Genomic DNA, 19,795 nt, shown 5'->3' with positions numbered 1-19,795 from the left:
AGCTTTACCTCTAACAATAAAAAAAGTTAGGTGACGTTGGACCATTCGGTCAAGAGGGGCTGAGAGGTAGAAAATGATGCACATGCAGCGACACGGTGAGCTGGGGAAGTAGAGCTAGGCCGGTTTCGAAGGAAGATATACCTGAAGGTCATCGGGATGTGGATAGGTGGGCGGTAGGAGGCCGGATGCACCCACACTAGGGTAGCGACGAAGGGATCGGAGGACCTCCCACGCTGGCGCTCGGCCAGAGATAACGTTGTGGCCGGAAGTGGGTCTCCTCCCTCGCTGTCGATGACGGCCTAAACACTACCCCTCCTTCCCTTCACCGACGGAGGAGGATACGTCCGGATCTGTAACCAGCGCTGAGGATAGAAAGATAGTGTTACCAGCGCTATCTTGCTTAGATCTAGAGAGGATGAGAGTGTGTGAATAGAGCAACCCTAGAAAGCAAGCGCGGAGGCTCCGACCTATATATATACATATAGTGGGGTAGTTTTCTTTTTTCACTCCATGAAAACAAATCATTTAAAATTGTGTACATGCCAGGTTGCTGTTTGGTTGTTGATTGTTTTTTGAGATAGCTAACCGCTTATTCCAAGTGGTGTTAGGGCATCTCCAACGTTGGGCGCTTCGGAGGGCGCCAGGATCGATTTCCTACTAATTTCCCTATCAATTGGCAGTTAGGCCTTGGAATCCTAGCGATAGACGCTATGTTGGCGAAATATAGGCATTGATCGCTTAGTACTTTTCTCTCCCGCAACATGCGAGTGGGCTGTTCAATTAGCACTCAATTAGCGCCAGATGTTAGCATCTCGCGTTGAGAGGTAAAGCACCTAGGAATTTCCTAATTGAATAATATTTACTTTTTACTCCATAAGCATCTACTTAAGCGTCTTGCATTGAAGATGCCCTTATGGTGTGCCAGGTCGCACTTTGTATCATTCAAGTCTGGTACTAGACCCTCCATTAAGTGAACAACAACCGCCTCATAAAATTTGTAAACAAGCCCATGGCTAAAATTATCGAAAACGTGGGCTGCCCCAACATGCATTATTATTTATATTTTCTATGTGGGAGTATCCTCAAAACAAAATGTGAGAGTACAATCTTTATTGGGCCCCTTTGTAATTTGTGCTAAATTTTGACCGAAGATTTAAGTGGCAAACTGTTATTGCATGTTAACAAAAATAATATCCTTCGATTCATATTTGAACATAGTTTTCAATGATGTAATTTTTTGTGACATGCATGAACATTTGGTTAGTTAAATTTATAGTCAAAATTTGGCACAGATTATCATAGGGACCAATAAACCTCGACGGAGCTCCTCATCAGTTGTCCAAACTACTATACTGTATATGACGAGCCGCTTTATCTACATGCGGGACATCAAAGCATCCGGGCCTGCGTGCCATCCACCAAATAACAGCGAGGTGCTACAGTCGAGACTCATCGGTCACCCCGGTGTGGCTGTCATGACCCGTCATATCACAAAACCCACACCTTTACCAGCAGTAAAGTGGCCTCGAAGTTGGACTGGACGAAGCAACCATCATTTCACTAGAACACTCGTTGAAGCCCTTTCTGCCCTTGAAGAAAACCTCACTCCAAGCTACTCACTTCTGCCATTTTTCTTCTGTACCGACGAAGGAAAGATGGGCGAATCAGCGATGCTACTATATTTTCATTCCAAGAATCTTATTTTTGCGAAGCACCGACTGATTCTCACAGCCTATTCTTTTCCCGTTTTCATTGCGATTGTGGTTTCCTTTCAATTGCTTTTTGTTTGTCAGTTTATTGGTGGATCCTGGAGCACTAGGCAAAGAGTTGCCAGTGGACAACCCACTCGAGACAGAGATCTCAAGGAAGCGAGCACCAACCGACGAATTGGTAATGTTGGTGGGCCAACCCATGGAGATGAAGAACTCCAAGAGACAAGCACTGGCCAAAGAGTTTACGACATTGGTGGACGAACTCCTCAAAGAAAGCTGGAAGAACAGCACGGGCGCCACCGTGCCTACCCCAGAAACTCTGTTGGCCACCTATGAGATGCTCAAGGCCGAGTTTGAGGAGATAGTCGCCGTTGAGAAGTAGTATTTCCCTAGCAAGGCGGTGGCCCCCGGAGGGATGGGATCCGCCAGTGAGCTGCACAAGGTAAAAAAATGGCTTACCATAGTTGTGGTTTTTGATTATCTGTGATGTGCTTGCTAATATGTTAGGGTTGTGCAGGTGCCGGTGGGCATCCTTGATGATTCCGATCTCATGGTCTGTCCTGTGGACAACGCCCCAGAGATTGTTTTCGATGTCGTGGTCCATCCTGTGGACATCGCCCTGGAGATCGATTTTGATGCCGCTGTCCGTCCTATGGACATCGCCCCAGAGATCGATTACGATGTCGCGGTTCGTCCTGTGGTCGTCGCCCCAGAGATCGATTCCCATGCCGCTGTCCATGCTATGGTCATTGCCTGAGAGATCGATGACAATAAATAGTTGGTCGCGCTAATCCTTCAAAGTAGTTTGCATTGTGTTTAATTACCAGAACGATGTGTGTTATCAAACCATCTTAGGGCTAGTGCACTGTCTTGTGTGGGCGGTACTTGCTACTTTTGTTTAATAGTGAATCATGCGAACACTCTCTGAGTTATGGAAACAAATGTATCCTCACCAACTATTGATGTAATATATGGCATGGTTAGATGTATGTTGAGCTGTTTATCATATCAGCAGGGATTGTTTGATGATTCTTGGTGTTAGTAGGCTAGCTACTGTGCGAGCTATAGTACTTGCACTCACCGAAGAGAAACATTGGGGATGATGAGCTCGTGGTGCGCTTATAGGTCTAATCCGCCGTCGATCGGCCAATAGCCCAATCTCCTAAAATTATAGGCTTAGCTATCGATCAGACAATAGTCATAATTATACATTAATTCACATCAAAGTCCAAGAGTTGGTTCACAGATACATTTAGGCCTCATTTGGTTCATAGGGTAGGAAAAATCATTGCAATAGGAAAGTCATAGCAAATGAGATGACAGGTATCTTAAATCCTATGAGTAGGAATAGGAAAGGAGATGCCCTTTGATTCACATCATAGGATTTTTTCCATTGAGTCTAGGCTAATGTTTATTTTCCTATGAAATGTGGAGGATAGGAAGAATTCCTCCATAGGAATATGATTCCATTCCTATAAACCAAAGGGCTCTATAGAAATTTTTCCTATAGAAATCCCTATCCTATGAAATTCCTACAAGATTCCTTTAAACCAAAGGAGGCCTCACATTAATAGCCAGCAAAATTGACACGTACTTGTAGTATGCGTGAATGTGTAATTTTTTTGTTGGAAGAGTGAATGTGTAGTGACATCATACTTTTGGAGTGGCTACAGAGAGTGTGTACGTGTGCTAGAGGGGTTGTGGGGTGGAGAGAGACCTAGAGAGAGAGAAAAACCCTCTTTCTACTCCTAATCATTAGATTGACAAAGGATATTTTTTGAGAACACAAAATCATAGCAGTACAGAGACGTACTCCCTCCGTTCCAAAATAGATGACTCAACTTTGTGATAACTTTGGAATGGAGGGAGTACAAATCCTAGGCGGGCTAGTTTTTCCTAGTGGGTTTCAGTGATATGACGCGCTACAGTGTCGTCCAGTCTTCGCATGTGGTAGCAGTATTGCAGGTATAGTAAGTTTTCTTGAAGAAGCGGAATTCAACGAAGTCGTGATGGTTCCTTCAACCGACCAACTTACAGTGGAAAAGGTTGGGCCTGCGCTTCGACTGGGGTGGACCAGGATAATTTTGTGCATGGCAGGTGGACCAGTATGGTCGACGTCCCACATGTCGGCGAATGAAAGTATTATTTCCGATATCGAGGATGAGCAATGTGTATTCATTGTTTATTTTTGATGAACACTATTGTCTCCACTATTACGATGGAGGAGTGTGAAACATGGCAGCCCAGAGAACTTGGCATGTGCACAACTCCCTCCTTCCTCATGTACCATAGTGTTGACTATAAGGTTGGCTATAAGGTTACAACTTTTTCTCACTTTTCCTCTCTATCTATTTCCTCTCAAATATTTTTTACCTTCAATTTTTCGATACAATTGTTTTTTATACCTATTTTTTTAGAATTAGTTTTTTTATACCTAGGAGCACGTGTAGACACGGGCTCTTGCATAGCCTACCCCTTGACTTTGTCAATGTGCCTCTCTCCTCCACATAAGCGGGCGTATAGCCCAATATTGTACTAGTACTACGTGCTGTGAATGCGGGCAGCCGACGTCTAAGAGGGGAGAGCGCGCGGGAGGGGGAGGGGTTTTCTGGTGGGCCAGGACGGTCAGAAGAGGGCTTGGAAGCGGTCCGGACTCCCGCATGGCCCACCTCACATTATCACCATATTTCTTGGAGTTTGTGCATGGCGGGCGGGCGATCTCTTCTCCCTCCCCTGTCTCTCTCTTCTCAGCCGACACCCGCTGAGTGATTAGATTTTGGCTATGACGGTTTACTCAATTGCAGTCCCACATGTCAATGAAAATGCAAGACACATGTGTCCCCTCTGGTGAGCGGCGTGCGAGCTAGACTATCGGGGGTGTGATGCGAACACGACGTGCTTTAAGTGTCCCGCCTTTCCCTTTGGAACTTGCAAAGCGTAATATTTTCATGCGATCGATCGATAGAAATCCAGAACAAAATGACGAGGGCGGGGCTTTCCCGCGCGTTAGGCGGGCTAGTTTGAGTGATATGACGATCTACAGTAAGCAAAAGTCTACACTTACGTGGGAGGAGTGCGAAACACGGCGGATCTGATTTTGATCGAGGGATAACTATTCCCTGCGAAATAATGGAGCACAATTAGCGATTGTAGCATGATAGTTAGGGCATCTCTAGTGCTGACCCACAAATTTACATCGGCATCTGTCCGAGGACACTGATGCCAGAGGATGCCATCCAATGCTTCCCGCATACCTTTCGACAACTATATGAACTAACCAGACAAAATTCGTGCAAACAAAGCAAATTTCAAATTAACCGGATGAAATTCATTACATTTCGAAAACTTTTCCTATAAAATGGACTAAATTCATTACATATTTCGCACAAGCCATACTAAAACCTACTATAAACCTAATTTAAACGATCGCCGACGCCCGACCACCATGTCCGGCCATGAGCCCCGAGAACTGACGCTTCGACTATTGCCTTTGCCTCCTCCTCATCCGCCTCGGCTTTGTCCAGCTCCACATCGATAACCTCCTCCTCCGGAGCACAAGGTTCCGATGATTTCCGGCTCCACGTCGCCGTCAAGCGGCTAATCGGCCACCGATGTTTACCCCACCAAGCTTGGCGTCGATTGAGTGGAGGAGCGGTGGCCTTCCTGGGACCAGAGCGGCGGCGACCTACCATGTACTACTCTTCCTCCCTGCCGGTTGTGCCCGCGCACGCATGCCGGCTTCATGGTCGTGGCGGCAGAGGACGGCCGAGGGGGAGCCAGCGATGTCCTTCGTCTGCTCCTGCGATAGTACGTCCAAGAGAGCTTTGGAGCACGCCCGGAGCGGAGCCGCCGATGTCCTTCGTTTTCTCCTGTGACAGTACATCCAAGAGAGCTTTTGTGACGCCCTCGATTTGAACGTACACTAATCATACATGCAAATGTGTATGATCAAGGTCAAGGACTCACGGGAAGATATCACAACACATCTCTAGAAACAAATTAAAATAATACAAGCTTTATATTACAAGCCATGGGCCTCGAGGGCTCGAATACATAAGCTCGAATACACAAGACTCAGCGGAAGCAACAATATCTGAGTACAGACATGAGTTAAACAAGTTTGCCTTAAGAAGGCTAGCACAAAAGCAACATCGATCGAAATGGCAAGGCCTCCTGCTTGGGAGCCTCCTAACTACTCCAAGTCGCCAGCGGTCGTCACGTAGTAGTAGGCACCCTCGGGGTAGCAGTAGTCATCAGTGGCGTCGTCTGGCTCCTGGGATCCGTCATCTGGTCGCAACAATCGGTTATGGGGGAAAAAGAAGTATCAAAGCAACTGTGAGTACTCATCCAAAGTACTCGCAAGACTTACATCAGATCTAAACTAAGTATGCATATGTATCAAAGGAATGGGTTGTATATGTGGACTGGGCTGCAGAAATGCCAGAATAGAGAGAAGGCCTAGTCCTATCGAAGACTAGCATCTTCTGGAAACCACCATCTTGCAGCAACGGGAGGGAGTAGAGTAGCATAAAGTAAAGTAGTAGTAGTGTTATCAACCTCGGCTAGAGATGCTTTCTCGACTCCCTGTGAGAAAGCAATCCCAGAGCCATACTATCTAGTTATCATCACAATCCAATTCTCATCACCATCCAGTTCTCATCACAAGTATCCAGTTCTAGTTGTATCGATCGGGATACAACTCCAAGTGCTCGTTACCGTACTCCAAGTGCACCAACTTACCACCACGCTCGATTAACTCCGACCGGACACACTTTCCTGGGTCATGCCCGGCCTCGGCCAAACAATACGCCGCAACCCGACCTAGGCTTAATAGAGAGGTCAACACGCCGGACTAAACCTATGCCCCCAGGGGTCATGGGCCATCTCCCCGGGAACTCCTGCATGGTTCGTACGCGGCCGGTGAGCAGACCTAGCTACCTCCTTCAACAAGGTAGGTACTTACCAGTCCAACCTGGCGCGCGCCGCTCAGTCGCTGACGTCTAATAAGTTTTGGCTGATGCATACGACGCAGAACGCCCATACTATGCCCACGTGATGGTTAGTGCTATCAGGCTAGAGGCCCCACGGATCAATTATCCAAATGGTAGTGGATTAGGAGCACGCGGTAACGAGCAGAGACTCACGATCGATGTGACCCCGTCGCCCCGTCTCGAGTACTTGCGGCAAGGGCTGAGAATGCCCGGCCACGCCTCGTAAGTATCTCGCGGGCACCCTCCAGGTCAACCCATCTCCACATCACTCGCTATGAAGCTCGCGCAGGTACCCCTCAGGGCCTACCCGTCTTTAGTAACATGGTTCAGTTGTAAAGTCATAGTAACCATAGTAATTGTGTGTCTAACACCAAAGGTGAAACCCGAGGAATCACCCCCAGAGAATTCCACTCAATGTTATCATCAAGGTGAACGTAAGAGGATCCACCCTCGAGGTTCACACTTGAGGGGTTGCACGACAGAGCTGTATCGGAAGTGGTTAAGGAGGAAATCACCCTCGATGACCACGACCAATTAGCTACACTACAGAGGTCTCATCAGGAGTGATGTATGAGGTTCCACCCTCGGCACTCGATGGTAACTCTGCAGAGTCGTTCAACTAGGGGGGGGATGTGCGGTGCCGGCGCCTGGACATCGATCACGTTGATCGAGTCATTGAACATAAAGTGAGGCAACTGGGACAAGGTGGGGGTCACTGATTGATCACTAACCAACCTATACTAAGCAGTTTAGGACAACATGTAAGGTATGAAAACAGGTAACAACAACAGGCTATGCATCAGAGTAGGATCATACAAAAAGCAGTAGCAGTTCTAATGCAAGCATGAGAGGGAAAGAAATGAGCGATATCAGAATGCTCAAGGGGGGTTTGCTTGCCTGGTTGCTCTGGCAAGGAGGGGTCATCATCGACGTAGTCGATCACACGGGCAACATCGGTCTCGGGGTCTATCGGTGAAGAAGAGGAGGGAGAAATAGTAAATACGGGGCAAACAAGCATCACAAAAAAATATAACAAGGCAAAACACGGTGCCAGGGGTGACCTAACGCAGTACTAGGCGATACTGGTGAAGGGGGGAAACATCCGGGGAAGTTTTCCCGGCGTTAGGCATTTTCAGATAGATGAAACGGAGGGGGACGGTTGCAGGTTTGCTATGCTGGGGACGTGTGGCGGACGAACGGGTTGCGTAACCGGGTTCGTCTCATCGTTCTGAGCAACTTTCATGTACATAGTTTTTCGATCCGAGCTACGGTTACTTCTATAAGATTTTTCAAAGTTTTAAATAAATTCTAAAATTTCTGGTTTATTGTAATTTGTTTTAAACCGAGTTGACCAAGTCAGCTTTGACTAGTCAAAAGGGCAGGGTGTGGCCCACATGTCATAGGTTGTACCTAAACAAATAAATAAAACTAATCTAATTGAAAGGGACCCACATGTCATCTACACATAGGCTAATCTAGCCACTAATTAAAACTACTAGCTAAACTAGGAAGGGCTGGCCACTAATGGGCAGAATCCAGCCGGCCACGCGCACGACACACACACACAAACAGAAAACGCAACACAAATGCTGGAGGTTAAAAATGTTCTCAATTTAACACAAGATAGCAACTTATGATTTTCATAGGATTTAGTCCATGTATCAAGTGGATTTGGTCCACTGGAAACATTTGAGCCTTGTCAAGTGTACTACCTACTCATATTATTTTTACACATATTAACAACTGTTTAACCACTGATTAGGGGCTGTTTAGGGGCTTAGTCAACGTAGAAATCCAAAAGCTAACTAGTAGCAGCTACAGTAGATAGTAGTAGTACAATAGGGCAGCGAGCAGCGTGGGCAGTGGCACGGCTCGGGCGCCATACGCGGGCGAGCGCGGCAGCCGCAACGGTAGGCGAGGCCAAACTCGGGCGGGCGCGGGGTGCGGCTCAATGGGTGCGGTGAGGCTGGCCCATAGCAGCAGGCACAGCCGTGGGCGAGTAGGTGGCGGCACGCAGTGCTATCAGGGGCGAGCAGCGAGGACACAACAACAACAAAGCATCATCAGCAGCCGAGCAAGCGCGGGGGTGGCTCGGGCGCGGTCGGCGCGAGGACTGGGCGACAGCGGCAAGTGCGGGCCACAGCAGCAATAGCGTCGCAAGCAAAGCAGCGCAGCAGCTGCACGCATGTACGCGTACGCGGGAGTTCGAGCACGACGGTGATGGTTGCCTACGGCATGCAAACAAAGGGGAGGGACCGAGGGATTGGACGGACGGCTCACTGGGATCCCGTAGGGGTGCAAAGGCGGGCTCGAGGAGGATTGACAGCGCCGGAGTCGTTGATGAACGGCGATGTCCGAAGGAGGAAGGAGAGCTCGATCCCCGCGATGTGGGGCTCTCCATCTTGGCCTCGTGGTTCCAGGCGACGAAGCAGACCACGGCGGGGCGGAGGGACATGTCCTTACGCATTAGGGAGGAGGGTAGCCACGCCAACGAGGGCAACCATGGCGACGATGGCGTCGGACGCGGTTGGATCTGGAGGAGGGGGTGTAGCAAGAGGGGGGGAGAGGAGGAGGGGGAGCGCGAGGGCAAGTGGGGAGGGCTCGGCGCAGCTATATAGGGCAGGGGAGCCGGGGATGCTCGATGCATGCGGCACCGACCATGGAGATGGTGCCACAGCTGCCCTGGCTGCTCCTGTAGCTGGTAGGAGAGGATTGGGGGTGGGCTGGGCCAAAACTACTACCTTAAGGCCCAGAGGCATAGTGATAGGTTTCCCTTTTTTCAGTTTACTTTACTGTCTGCCTTTGCTCTTGTTTTGCATTATTTTGAGATACTAAATGATTTTTGTAAAAGATGAAACTTGACACATAATTACTTGGCAATATACTGAGTTGGCTCAAAAAGGTTGAGGCTGGTTGGAAACCATTTAAATTTCCTTTAAATAGAAAAGGGGTTAAATGTTGTTGTTTTGAAACTGTTTTAAAAAGGTTAGGGGCAATCTAATACTTCAAATAATATTGGTTTCTACGTGACAATTACTTTGTAATTATTTTCAACCTAACCAACATTTTTTTAATGTTTGGAGAAACAATAAATTTGACTTGAGAATTTAATTGGAATTTGACTTCAGAGTTGATCAAGTGATAGCTAGCTCAGTAAAGCATGGTTACATGGCATCATTAACAGGGGTTACTGTACCATGACACTAGGGGTGTTACAAATCTTCTCCACTACAAGAAATCTCGTCCCGAGATTTAAGTGGGGATGTAAAGAGTAATTTCGGGAGAACTGACCCTTATAGGGTTAATTATCTGGTGAACAATTCAGGGAATGAGGCAGAAGTATCTCTCGAGTTGAAACTTAATAAAACATCGAGAGCAAAGTATGAAGGTACAATAGGAAGTTTCAACTAAATGAACAACGATTGATACTTGAACAGAGTGTGAGAAAGGGGTTCAGAGCACCAGGAATATATCATCTCTCGGAAGGTGGCTCGTGACAGGATACGAAGCCAAGCATGAGGAATAACCTTTAGAAACAGGGGGTACAGGAGAGTCAGGTTTTGATCCTGTGGAACCGTGGGTTATGGGCCCACCAGGTGCGTTAAAAAGTAGGAAGGGTGCTGACATCTTGTACGGTCATGATAGCAAGGCATGTTAGGGTGTAACCTGTCAGTTATGTCGGCAACAACGTCGGTACCACGGGCGAGGGTCGAAGAGAACCATTTTCCTGCTCGTTGAATGAGGCAGGCCATTAGGCAAAGTTCTCGTCCATCGGTGGCTACCGGAATGTCATCAACAATAGTAACAGGGTCTTTACTGACACAGTTACACATTGAGGTGCTTACCTAAGCAGGAAATTATCTCTACTGAGATAATTTAGTTTACCGGAAAGGTTAAACAAAAGAATGGAAAGGAAAAAAATATGGTCAATATATTAATCGGAATAATGGAAAGGAAAATGTGTTTAAACACAATTATCAGGAGTATATCCTTCCCAAGGACAAGCAGAGGATGATATCCAAGACAAGATAGAAGTATACAACCATTTAGGTAAGGGGAAAGAAATTTCATGATATTACCCATACAACGGTGTTTGGATAATTGATAAAGAAAATTTAATATCGTGCTTCAAACATTCGAATTGGAGATCGTCTTACCACAGACGTGCTTCGAGATAGCATTGACATGGTTTCAAGCAAAAGTCAGACTTTGGATAAACCAAGGATCCATCGGAAACAACTTAGAAAATAAGTCATACAACTTTAGCAGGGAAAAGATGAGGGTGTGGACGACGGGCTCGGTAGCAATCCATCGACATGTCAAAAAGGATGTATTCCCAAAATTAATATGATCAAGTTTGTGTTGGGGGGGAGACAAGAATGTTGTTGAAGCTGACGCAAGTCATCGAGAGGCAAGGATGGTATTTCTAGCCATGAATTCAGTTGACATCTCTGAAGAAGCCAAAGTGTTGACGGTGATCAAGACAAAAAATTTCGAGAGACTCTAAGAAGATGCCACCGAGCAGAAAAGGAAGGATGAAGTGAAAGGCTATGACAACCACGGATTCAACACAAGCTCAAAGTCAAGCTTGTTGTTCGAGGTGAAATGATAAGATGAGGAAGATTGACGTAAGCTTAGCTCATCGTCGGAAGTTGCTCCAGGCATAAGGACCAGGTAGCACAGTTAAAAAGTTAACAAGATAAAAATATAGCCGATCAGGCTAGGAATGATGTGATGGGGCATAAAGCTTCCCAGTATCAAGTAGTAGGTGCAATGCCAGAAGGTAAATCAGAGTAGAGGTTGGACGGTGGAAATGAGTTATAGAGGATAAGTAATTTAACTTACCCAGTAAATGGGATCAAGGAGGAAATATGGTCGGGACCATAACTGTAAGGGATCCAATTTACGATATCGGAAGAATTATTCGAATGATTAAATATCCTTGCAAGAAGCTTACATGATAAATTCCACACCATGTCCGTGGGCATGAACACAAAGGTTCAGGGTCGACTCCCACTTCTACAATGCATAACCTTTCATTTTACTTCTCACTCTTGATGAAGCTGTAGTATTGAAATTTTATCTGTCGAAAAGCCAGTAGAGTATAACCCGCATAACTTTCGAGTTCACACTGATTAGGGAAGGCATAGGTTCAACCCATCGGGCATCTTAGGAACCTATATCATAAATTCCAAGAATAAATAACACAAGCTCGGTAGTAGAGCATGCTTGAGAAAGCGGAGGATACAATTTACCAAAAGCATTATGTATCCGAGGAAAGGCTCACAAGCTTATTGAATATGAAGGACGTTGTCGGATAAAATCCGAAAAAGGGGTCTGGTGGTCCACAAGGGATCTGATGTGAGCATCAATATTTAACCAGAGGAAGAAAGAATGCAAGGAGATCAGATTATAGAAACAACTAACTAACTCAAAGCTCAATTGCAAGAGGGATTAAGAATTCCAAGACAAGGGATCAGAAGCAATGCTCTGATTAGGGATGGATAGGTAGAATAGCCTTAGGGGTACAATCGATGGCGATTTGATTGATCGAGATTCAACACATGTTAAAATGACTTCTGTGCCGGAAGGATGAATTCTAGGATCTGATTGAGGATTGTGAGCATTCGCAACATATTGTATCAACGGACTCAAAATGATAATGACAAAGGTTGACAATAAGATTACTAGACTTATGGTATTAACCATAATGCAAGCAAGGAAGAAATTCAAGAACAATAGGCTGTTGAGGATTTTCACAAGAACGAATGGTACTACGAAGACTTTTGTGAAGTACATGAGTCGACTGAGGATGAGCGGTGTCGGATTTCGGGTTCCGGCAGACCCTTGATGGTTCGAACACTGGGGTGCGTGCGGAGATTTCGCCTCCTACCTGCACCCCTCCGCCTCGCTAAGATCTAAGCTATGGAAAGAACAACACAAGAGACACAGGGTTTATACTGGTTCGGGCCACCGCTGTGGTGTAATACCCTACTCCAGTGTGTGGTGTGGTGGATTGCCTCTTGGGCTGATGATGATGAACAATACAAGGAAGAACAGCCTCGCGAGGGTCTGTTCTTGGCTGGGGGGATGAACTGCTGGGAGGAGTTCAGTCACCCTTCTCTCTCTCTCTCTCTCTCTCTCTCTCTCTCTCTCTTCTCGATTGTCCCTTCTCTAAACCCTAACCTCTCATCCCCCTTCGCTCTCGTGGGTGGCTGGTCCTATTTATAGAGGCCCTGGTCCTCTTCCCAAATATCGAGCGGGAAGGGAGCCAACAATGGCGGGCTAATTTGAAAGGGGACAGCTAGTACCAGCTATCCTGACAAAAGTAGTCTTCGCCTGCACAAAGCTCTGGTGGTGACGCCGTCTTGGGCTCCACGATGACCTCCGTCTTGCAGTCCTCCTGGTCTTGGTCTTGTTGCACCGAAATGGCAACCTTTGCCTGACGCCACGGTACTCCGCGGCTGCGCTTGCCCCCTTTGCACCAAAGGGGAAAGGAGGACACTGCGCGGGCTGGCACCCGCTTGGCGCCCTTGGTCGTCATGGCTTGCATCACGGGCACCTCATGAGGTACCCCGCCTTGATCTCTCCGCTTCCTCGCGAGCCAGCCTGACGAGGCCGTGCCTGAGGAAGCTCCGTGTCGTCCGCCCCGCGAGGCTTGGCCCCTCGCGAGGGTCTTGGGTCTGTGTTGATGAAGATGGGCCATGCTGGGCCCCCATTTGAGCCCCGCCGTAGGCAGGCAAGTCTGGGGACCCCCGTTCCCAGAACGCCGACAGTAGCCCCCGGGCCCAAGGCGCGCCCGGGCTTGGCCGTGCAGGGAGGCGAAAGGGCAAGAGCGAAGCGCCGCGGGCCCTAACAGCCTGCGGTCTTGGGCGCCGCGTGGCGGTTGATTGGACGTGGGCGTCTCCACTTCCCCATGGCGCCTCGGCAACTGCACGGATTGGACAAGTCCCTGCATGCAAAGCGGGTCATAATTACCTGCGATCGTGGGGGCCGTCGGTGGGCTCTCGCCAGCTATAAGTACGGATTGGCGCGCGCCCTTCCAGTTCATCCCCCCTTGCTTCTCCTTCTTCTTCATGGCCCCGTCGAGGAGGTTCTCGGCCGCAGAGAAGGGGAAGGCTCGCTAGGTTGAGCCTGCCTCTCCCCCGCCCAAGCGCGGCCGAGGGCGCCCTCGCAAACATCCTGTGGCCACCACGGCAGCTCCCCGTGGCCATGAAGACGATTTGTAGCACAACGATGGGCGGATTTCTGCGGCCGGGGGGCGCGCTTCGGCTGCGTGTCCCCCTAGGCCGAGCTTTCGCGCTGCTGAGGTGCTGCCGGAGTTCGTCGTGTGGTCGGAGGAGCCGACTAGCACCCGGCTTCCACTTCCTAGCTTCCTCCTCGGCGAGCCCCCGGCCGGCGCCCCGGGCGGCCTCTGGCTTCAGGCCGACGGCTTCTGCAGCCGGGCCTCATGGGCTTCACTGGAGGTCTCCGCAGCCGGGAGCCTGGCCCTGGCCCGCGGTTGGTAGACGTTTGCCCATGCGCGTGGCCTGAGCCGTTGGTGCACCCTGCACTTCAAGTTCGACGGCGATGCCACCCTCTACGTGAGGGTGTTTGGGGAAGATGGTCGCCACGCAGAGTGCTGCCCCGAGGGCGACGACCGCGACCGGGAACCCAGCTTCGGCGATGATGGAGAGGGCAGTGCTCGCGTGGCTGGCGGCGCTCAGGGTTCCCCAAGCTTCTCCGGTTCTTCTTCAGGCGGCGACTCTTCTAGCGGTGGCCGCGGTCAGCCTCCACGCCGTCGTATCTGCTTGGGAGGTGGTAGCATGTCCGCCCGCCGTCGCGCCCCAGTGAAGCGCGAGAGGGAGTCTGCCTGAGCCCTGGAGGCAGCTCGGGTCATCCCTGCGGGCCGGTGTGAGGCGAACTGCGCCTGATTTGTTCTTTCTTTTCCTTTTTCCTGCGTAAAAAGACAGTAGTGTGGAGCCCCGTGGGGGCGTGTTTGGGTTATTGCTGTTAATCATCGTTTTGCTTCCGTTATCGTACCTTCCGGCTACGTGCCCGCGCGTGGATAGTTCCCGGCCCCAGCCGTGGGGGGCGACCGACCTAGGCCCTGTGTTCGTGTCGCGGTGCCCGTGGGGCACGGACTGGAGGGGTGCTCCTGTAATGGGCCCAGGTCGCGAACCCTTTGAACGACTAGGATAGGAACACTCGCGAGGGCGCTCGGCTGCCCCCCCCCCCTCGCGAGGCCTTGCATAAGAGAAATCGAGGCAGGAGAGTGAAAAGTCGAAGAACCACAAGCCAAAGATGGCAACAACTTCAATAAAACCTTGAATGAGAAGGAACAAGCCAACTGCGGAAAGCAAATGAAAAGCCGCGTCCGGCACCTAATCTAGTCTTCGACGTCTTCTCACCAACGCGGAGCTAAGTGCTGCCACTGGGCATGGGAGGGAGCCCCAGGGCCTGAGGCCGGCGCTCCTGAGACTCCGGGGCGTGTACAGCCCCAACTCATTATTACGTGAGAGTGTCACGGGCGGCGAGCTTCACAGGTGTTGGCCTTCTTCATAGGCTCTGGGCCTTTTCCAAAATGCGATAGCTTCACATGCATTCGCCTTCTTCACAGGCTCTGGGCCTTTTCCAAAACGCGACAGCTTCACAGGCATTCGCCTTCTTCACAGGCTCTGGGCCTTTTCCAAAACGCGACAGCTTCATAGGCATTCGCCTTCTTCACAGGCTCTAGGCCTTTTCCAAAACGCGACAGCTTCACAGGCATTCGCCTTCTTCACAGGCTCTGGGCCTTTTCCAAAACGCGACAGCTTCACAGGCATTCGCCTTCTACACAGGTTCTGGGCCTTTTTAGGGGTAGAACCTTCCGAGGTGCTGGATGTTCCATGCGTTCTGGACCGGCACCCCCTCCTGAGTCTCCAAGCACGCGGAGCCGGGCCTGGAAACATGAACAACTTTGAACGGGCCCTCCCACATGGGAGAGAGCTTGTGCAGCCCCTCCCTGGAGAGAACCCGCCTGAGCACGAGGTCTCGTACCTCAAGAGTTCTGGGGCGGATGTTGCGGCAGTGATATCGCTGGTGTGCTTGTTGGTACCTCGCCGCTCGCAGCACGGCTTCTCGGCGACGTTCCTCCCCCAGCACGAGGTCCATCCCCCACATGGCGTCCTCTTGCGCCTCGTCAAACGCCAGGACCCGCGCGGAGCGACGTCTGACCTCGTGAGGGAGGACCGCTTCGGCTCCGTAGACTAGGAAGAACGGGGTCTCTCCAATCGGCTTGGTCGCGGTTGTGCAGATGGACCACAACAGGGACAGAAGCCCGTCGTACCAACCTCTGCCGCAGGCCTCCAGCTTCTTCTTGAACATCCTGGTCTTGAGGCCCCTCAGGACCTCTGCGTTGGCTCGCTCGGCCTGGCCGTTGCTTCGGGGGTGCGCCACCGAAGCGTAGCATATCTGCGTTCCAAGGTTAGCATAGTATGTTTTGAAGAGGTTACTGGTGAACTGCGAACCGTTGTCCGTGATGATGCGGTTCGGCACCCCGAACCGGCTCACGATGCCCTTGATGAACTTGACCGTGGAACCCGCGGGAATGGTGCAGACAGCCTCTACTTCAGCCCACTTGGTGAACTTATCCACGGCGACGTAGAGGTAGCGGTAGCCCCCTGGCGCCCGAGGAAACGGGCCCAAGATGTCCAGCCCCCAGACTGCGAATGGCCACGAAAGGGGTATAGTCTGCAGGCCTCCTGCTGGCTGATGGATCTGCTTGGCGTGGAACTGGCAGGCCTCACAAGCTTTCACTAAATCGACGGCGTCATTGAGTGCGGTGGGCCAATAAAACCCACTGCGGAACGCCTTGCCGACGAGGGTCCGTGATGATGAATGATGTCCATAGTCTCCGCCGTGTATATCTTCCAGCAGTTCCTTCCCTTGCTCCCTGGAGATGAAGCGCAGGGATACATCGTTTGGTCGCTTCCGGTAGAGCTCTCCATCCTTGATGCAGTATGCCGTGGCTGGCGTGCCACTCGCTCCGCTTCCTCCTCCTTCTCCGGCAGGGTCCCTTGTGTTAAGTAACTCCGGAGCTCCGTGATCCAGCATCCCTCCTGAGGTTCCATCGTCAGGAGCAGGCGTGCTCCTAAGGCCGGGCCACAGGCCGGAGCTCCCCTGGCAGGTGGCTGGGGGAGCTCCTCCCGAGGCTGAGCCGTGTTTGACATTGACGGCAGGGCTGAGGGCTTGAAGAGCCGCTCCTCGAAAACGCCAGGCTCCTGAGGTAACCGCCTGGACGCCCGTTTGGCGATGTCGTCGGCCTCCTGATTGGTGCCACGGGGCACATGCTGCAACTCCAACCCCCAGAACTGCTTCTCCATCCCGCGGACCTCCGCAAGGTAGGCTTCCATGTGCTCATCTTTCGGCTCGCATACCTTGTTGGAGAAATTGACAAGGAGCTGCGAATCGCCCTTGATGGTGAGGCGTTTCACTCCCAGGGCAGCTGCAGCCTTCAAGACCGCTATTAAACCTTCATACTCTGCTATGTTGTTGGAGACCTTTTCACCTTGCTGGAAACAGAGCTGCACAGCGTAGTAGAACTTGTCCTGAGTGGGCGATATAAGCACCGCCCCAACACCAGCGCCATGCCTGGAGAACGCCCCATCGAAGTACATGACCCAGCCTTCTGGCACCTCTCTTCCCGGGGAGAGGGACCGATCCTCATCTGCCTTGAGGCCTGGTGCCTCCGTCCATTCTGCCACAAAATCCGCCAACGCTGCTCCCTTGATGACTCTGGTCGTGCTGAATTCGAGCTGAAACACTTGCAGTTCTATGTTCCACTTAGTGACCCTTCCAGCTGAGTTAGGGCTCCTGAGCACTCTCTCCAGGGGTATGACGAGACGACCTTGATGGGGTGACCCTGAAAGTAGTGCCGCAGCTTGCGCGAGGCCACCAGTAGCGCGAGGAGGAGTTTCTGAGGCATGGGGTACCGTGCCGTTGCATCCCGCAACACCGTGCTGACGAAGTACACTGGGTGCTCAACGAGGTTGGGTGCGTCAGTGCTGGTGGCTCCCTTCAGAGACCATGGTGCCTCTTGAGGCAATGAGGCCTCCTGAGACTGGCCATCTGGGAGAGGGGCCTCCTCCGCCTCCGGTGCACTCCTCTGCGGCGGCAGATCCTCCTCAGCCGCGGTGGTGGTTTCTGTGGGCCTTCCATGTTCCTGTTCTGCCTTGTCCCGGGCTGCTGCCGTGGTTTTGATTCGACGCTCCTCTCTAATTGCCACCAGGGCTGCGCTGTCGGAGTAGGGAGTGGCGGCGAGGTAAAGCACCAGGGGCTCTTGAGGGTGCGGGGCCACCATGACCGGTGGGCTGGTCAGGTATCTCTTAAGATCCTGGAACGCCTTGTCGGCCTCTTCAGTCCACTCAAAGGGCCCCTTTTTCTTCATTAGCTGGAAGAAGGGCAGCGCTCGTTCCCCCAACTTGGAGATGAAGCGCCCTAGCGCGGTCACGCGCCCTGTGAGCTTCTGCATTTCTCTGAGGGTCTTTGGCGGGCTCATGTCTTCCACCGCCTTGACCTTTTCTGGGTTAGCCTCGATGCCTCGGTGGGACACGAGGAAACCCAATTGCTTGCCCGAGGGGACTCCGAACACACACTTCTCTGGGTTGAGCCGTAGGTTCACTACGTTGAGGCTCGCGAAGGTTTCCTCCAGGTCTTGTATCAAGGTCCTGGCCTCCCGAGACTTTACCACAATGTCATCGACGTAAGCTTCAACATTCTTCCTGAGCTGCGGGCCCAAGGTGATGTGCATCAGCCGCTGAAAGGTCGCCCCTGCGTTACGCAGCCCGAATGGCATGCATGTGTAGCAGTACACCCCACACGGGGTTAGGAAGGCTGTCTTTTCGACGTCTTCTACCGCCATCTTGATCTGGTGATACCCAGAGAAGGCATCCAAGAAGCATAGCAGGTCGCATTCCACGGTGGAATCGACAATCTGGTCGATGCGGGGGAGTGGGAACGGATCTTGCGGGCATGCTTTGTTGAGGTTGGTGAAGTCGAAACACATGCGCTCCTTCCCTCCCTTCTTTGGCACGATGACAGGGTTGGCCAACCAATCCGGGTATCGGACCTCGCGAATGACCCAAGCGGCTTCTAATTTGCGGGTCTCTTGGATGATGAAGGCATGCTTTTCTGTGGACTGCCACCTGGCCTTCTGCTTCACAGGGCGCACGTTGGGGCACATGTTGAGCTGATGCTCGATTACACTCGTAGGGATCCCTGCCAACTGGTCAGGCTCCCAAGCAAATACCTTCTTGTTTGCGCGCAGGAACCCGACCAGGGCCTCCTCCTGCTCGGGTTCGAGGTTGGCGCCTATGGTGAAAGTGGCGTTGGTGGACCCGTCCTCATCGATGGGTATCTGCTTGGTTTCTGCCTTGTCTTGGGTGAACAACTGTTTCTTCTTGGCGGGTGCAGCCCCCTTGGGCTCGGGGGTCTCCAAGTCGACGGGCTGTGCCGATGTCGCCGTCTTGAAGGCGAGCTTGAGCACCCGCAGCGCGTCTCCGGTGTCCCCGTGCACGGTGAGGACACCGCTGCTCCCGGGCATCTTCATGAGGTTGTACACCGGGTGCGTCGCGGCCATGAACTGGGCCAGCGCTGGGTAGCCGAGGATGGCGTTGTAGGGGAGGCCGATGGGGGCGATGTCGAAGTCGACCAGCTCCGTGCGGAAGTTGTTGTAGGTGCCGAAGGTTACTGGGAGCCGGATCTGTCCCAAGGAGCTGGATGATCCGCCCCCAACGCCTGTTAAGGGCCGGCTGGGTTGCAGCAGTTCCAGGGGTATGCAGAGGAGGTTGAAGGCCTCGACCGAGAGCATGCTGAGGCCCGCACCTCCATCAATGAGAGTTCTGGTGACGGCCACCTGGCAGATGGTGGGGGTGCACAGCATGGGGAGCGCACCCGAGCAGGCCGAGTTGGAGGGGTGGTCCTCCGAGCTGAAGGTCAGGCCGGTCTCGGGCGCCGCCTGGTCCGGGAGAGCCCCCTGCCGTGTGGAAGCGGCACTGACCCGGTGGATGAACGGCTTGACCTAGTGACTTGTAGGCGGCGCCTGCGAGCCGCCCAGGAGGGCCGCGACGACCG

General features: G+C 51.6%; 1 protein-coding gene across 1 annotated transcript; it reads right to left on the bottom strand.

Moving 5' to 3' along the window:
- Window positions 1–5,904: 5,904 nt before the first annotated feature.
- On the bottom strand, window positions 5,905–9,170 carry LOC147990447 (uncharacterized). The gene is made up of 3 exons (XM_087528322.1): window positions 8,984–9,170; window positions 7,601–7,669; window positions 5,905–5,999 (listed from the first exon to the last, which is right to left on the bottom strand). Exons 1-3 carry the CDS (start codon window positions 9,168–9,170, stop codon window positions 5,905–5,907), a joined length of 351 nt encoding a protein of 116 aa, XP_087384448.1.
- Between the last annotated feature and the right edge of the window lie 10,625 nt (window positions 9,171–19,795).

The sequence above is a fragment of the Triticum urartu genome, chromosome 1A, assembly GCF_056163025.1.
Source record: "Triticum urartu cultivar PI428250 chromosome 1A, HENAU_Tu73, whole genome shotgun sequence".
NCBI lineage: Eukaryota > Viridiplantae > Streptophyta > Magnoliopsida > Poales > Poaceae > Triticum > Triticum urartu.
This window is presented reverse-complemented; position numbering and strand designations above follow the sequence as displayed.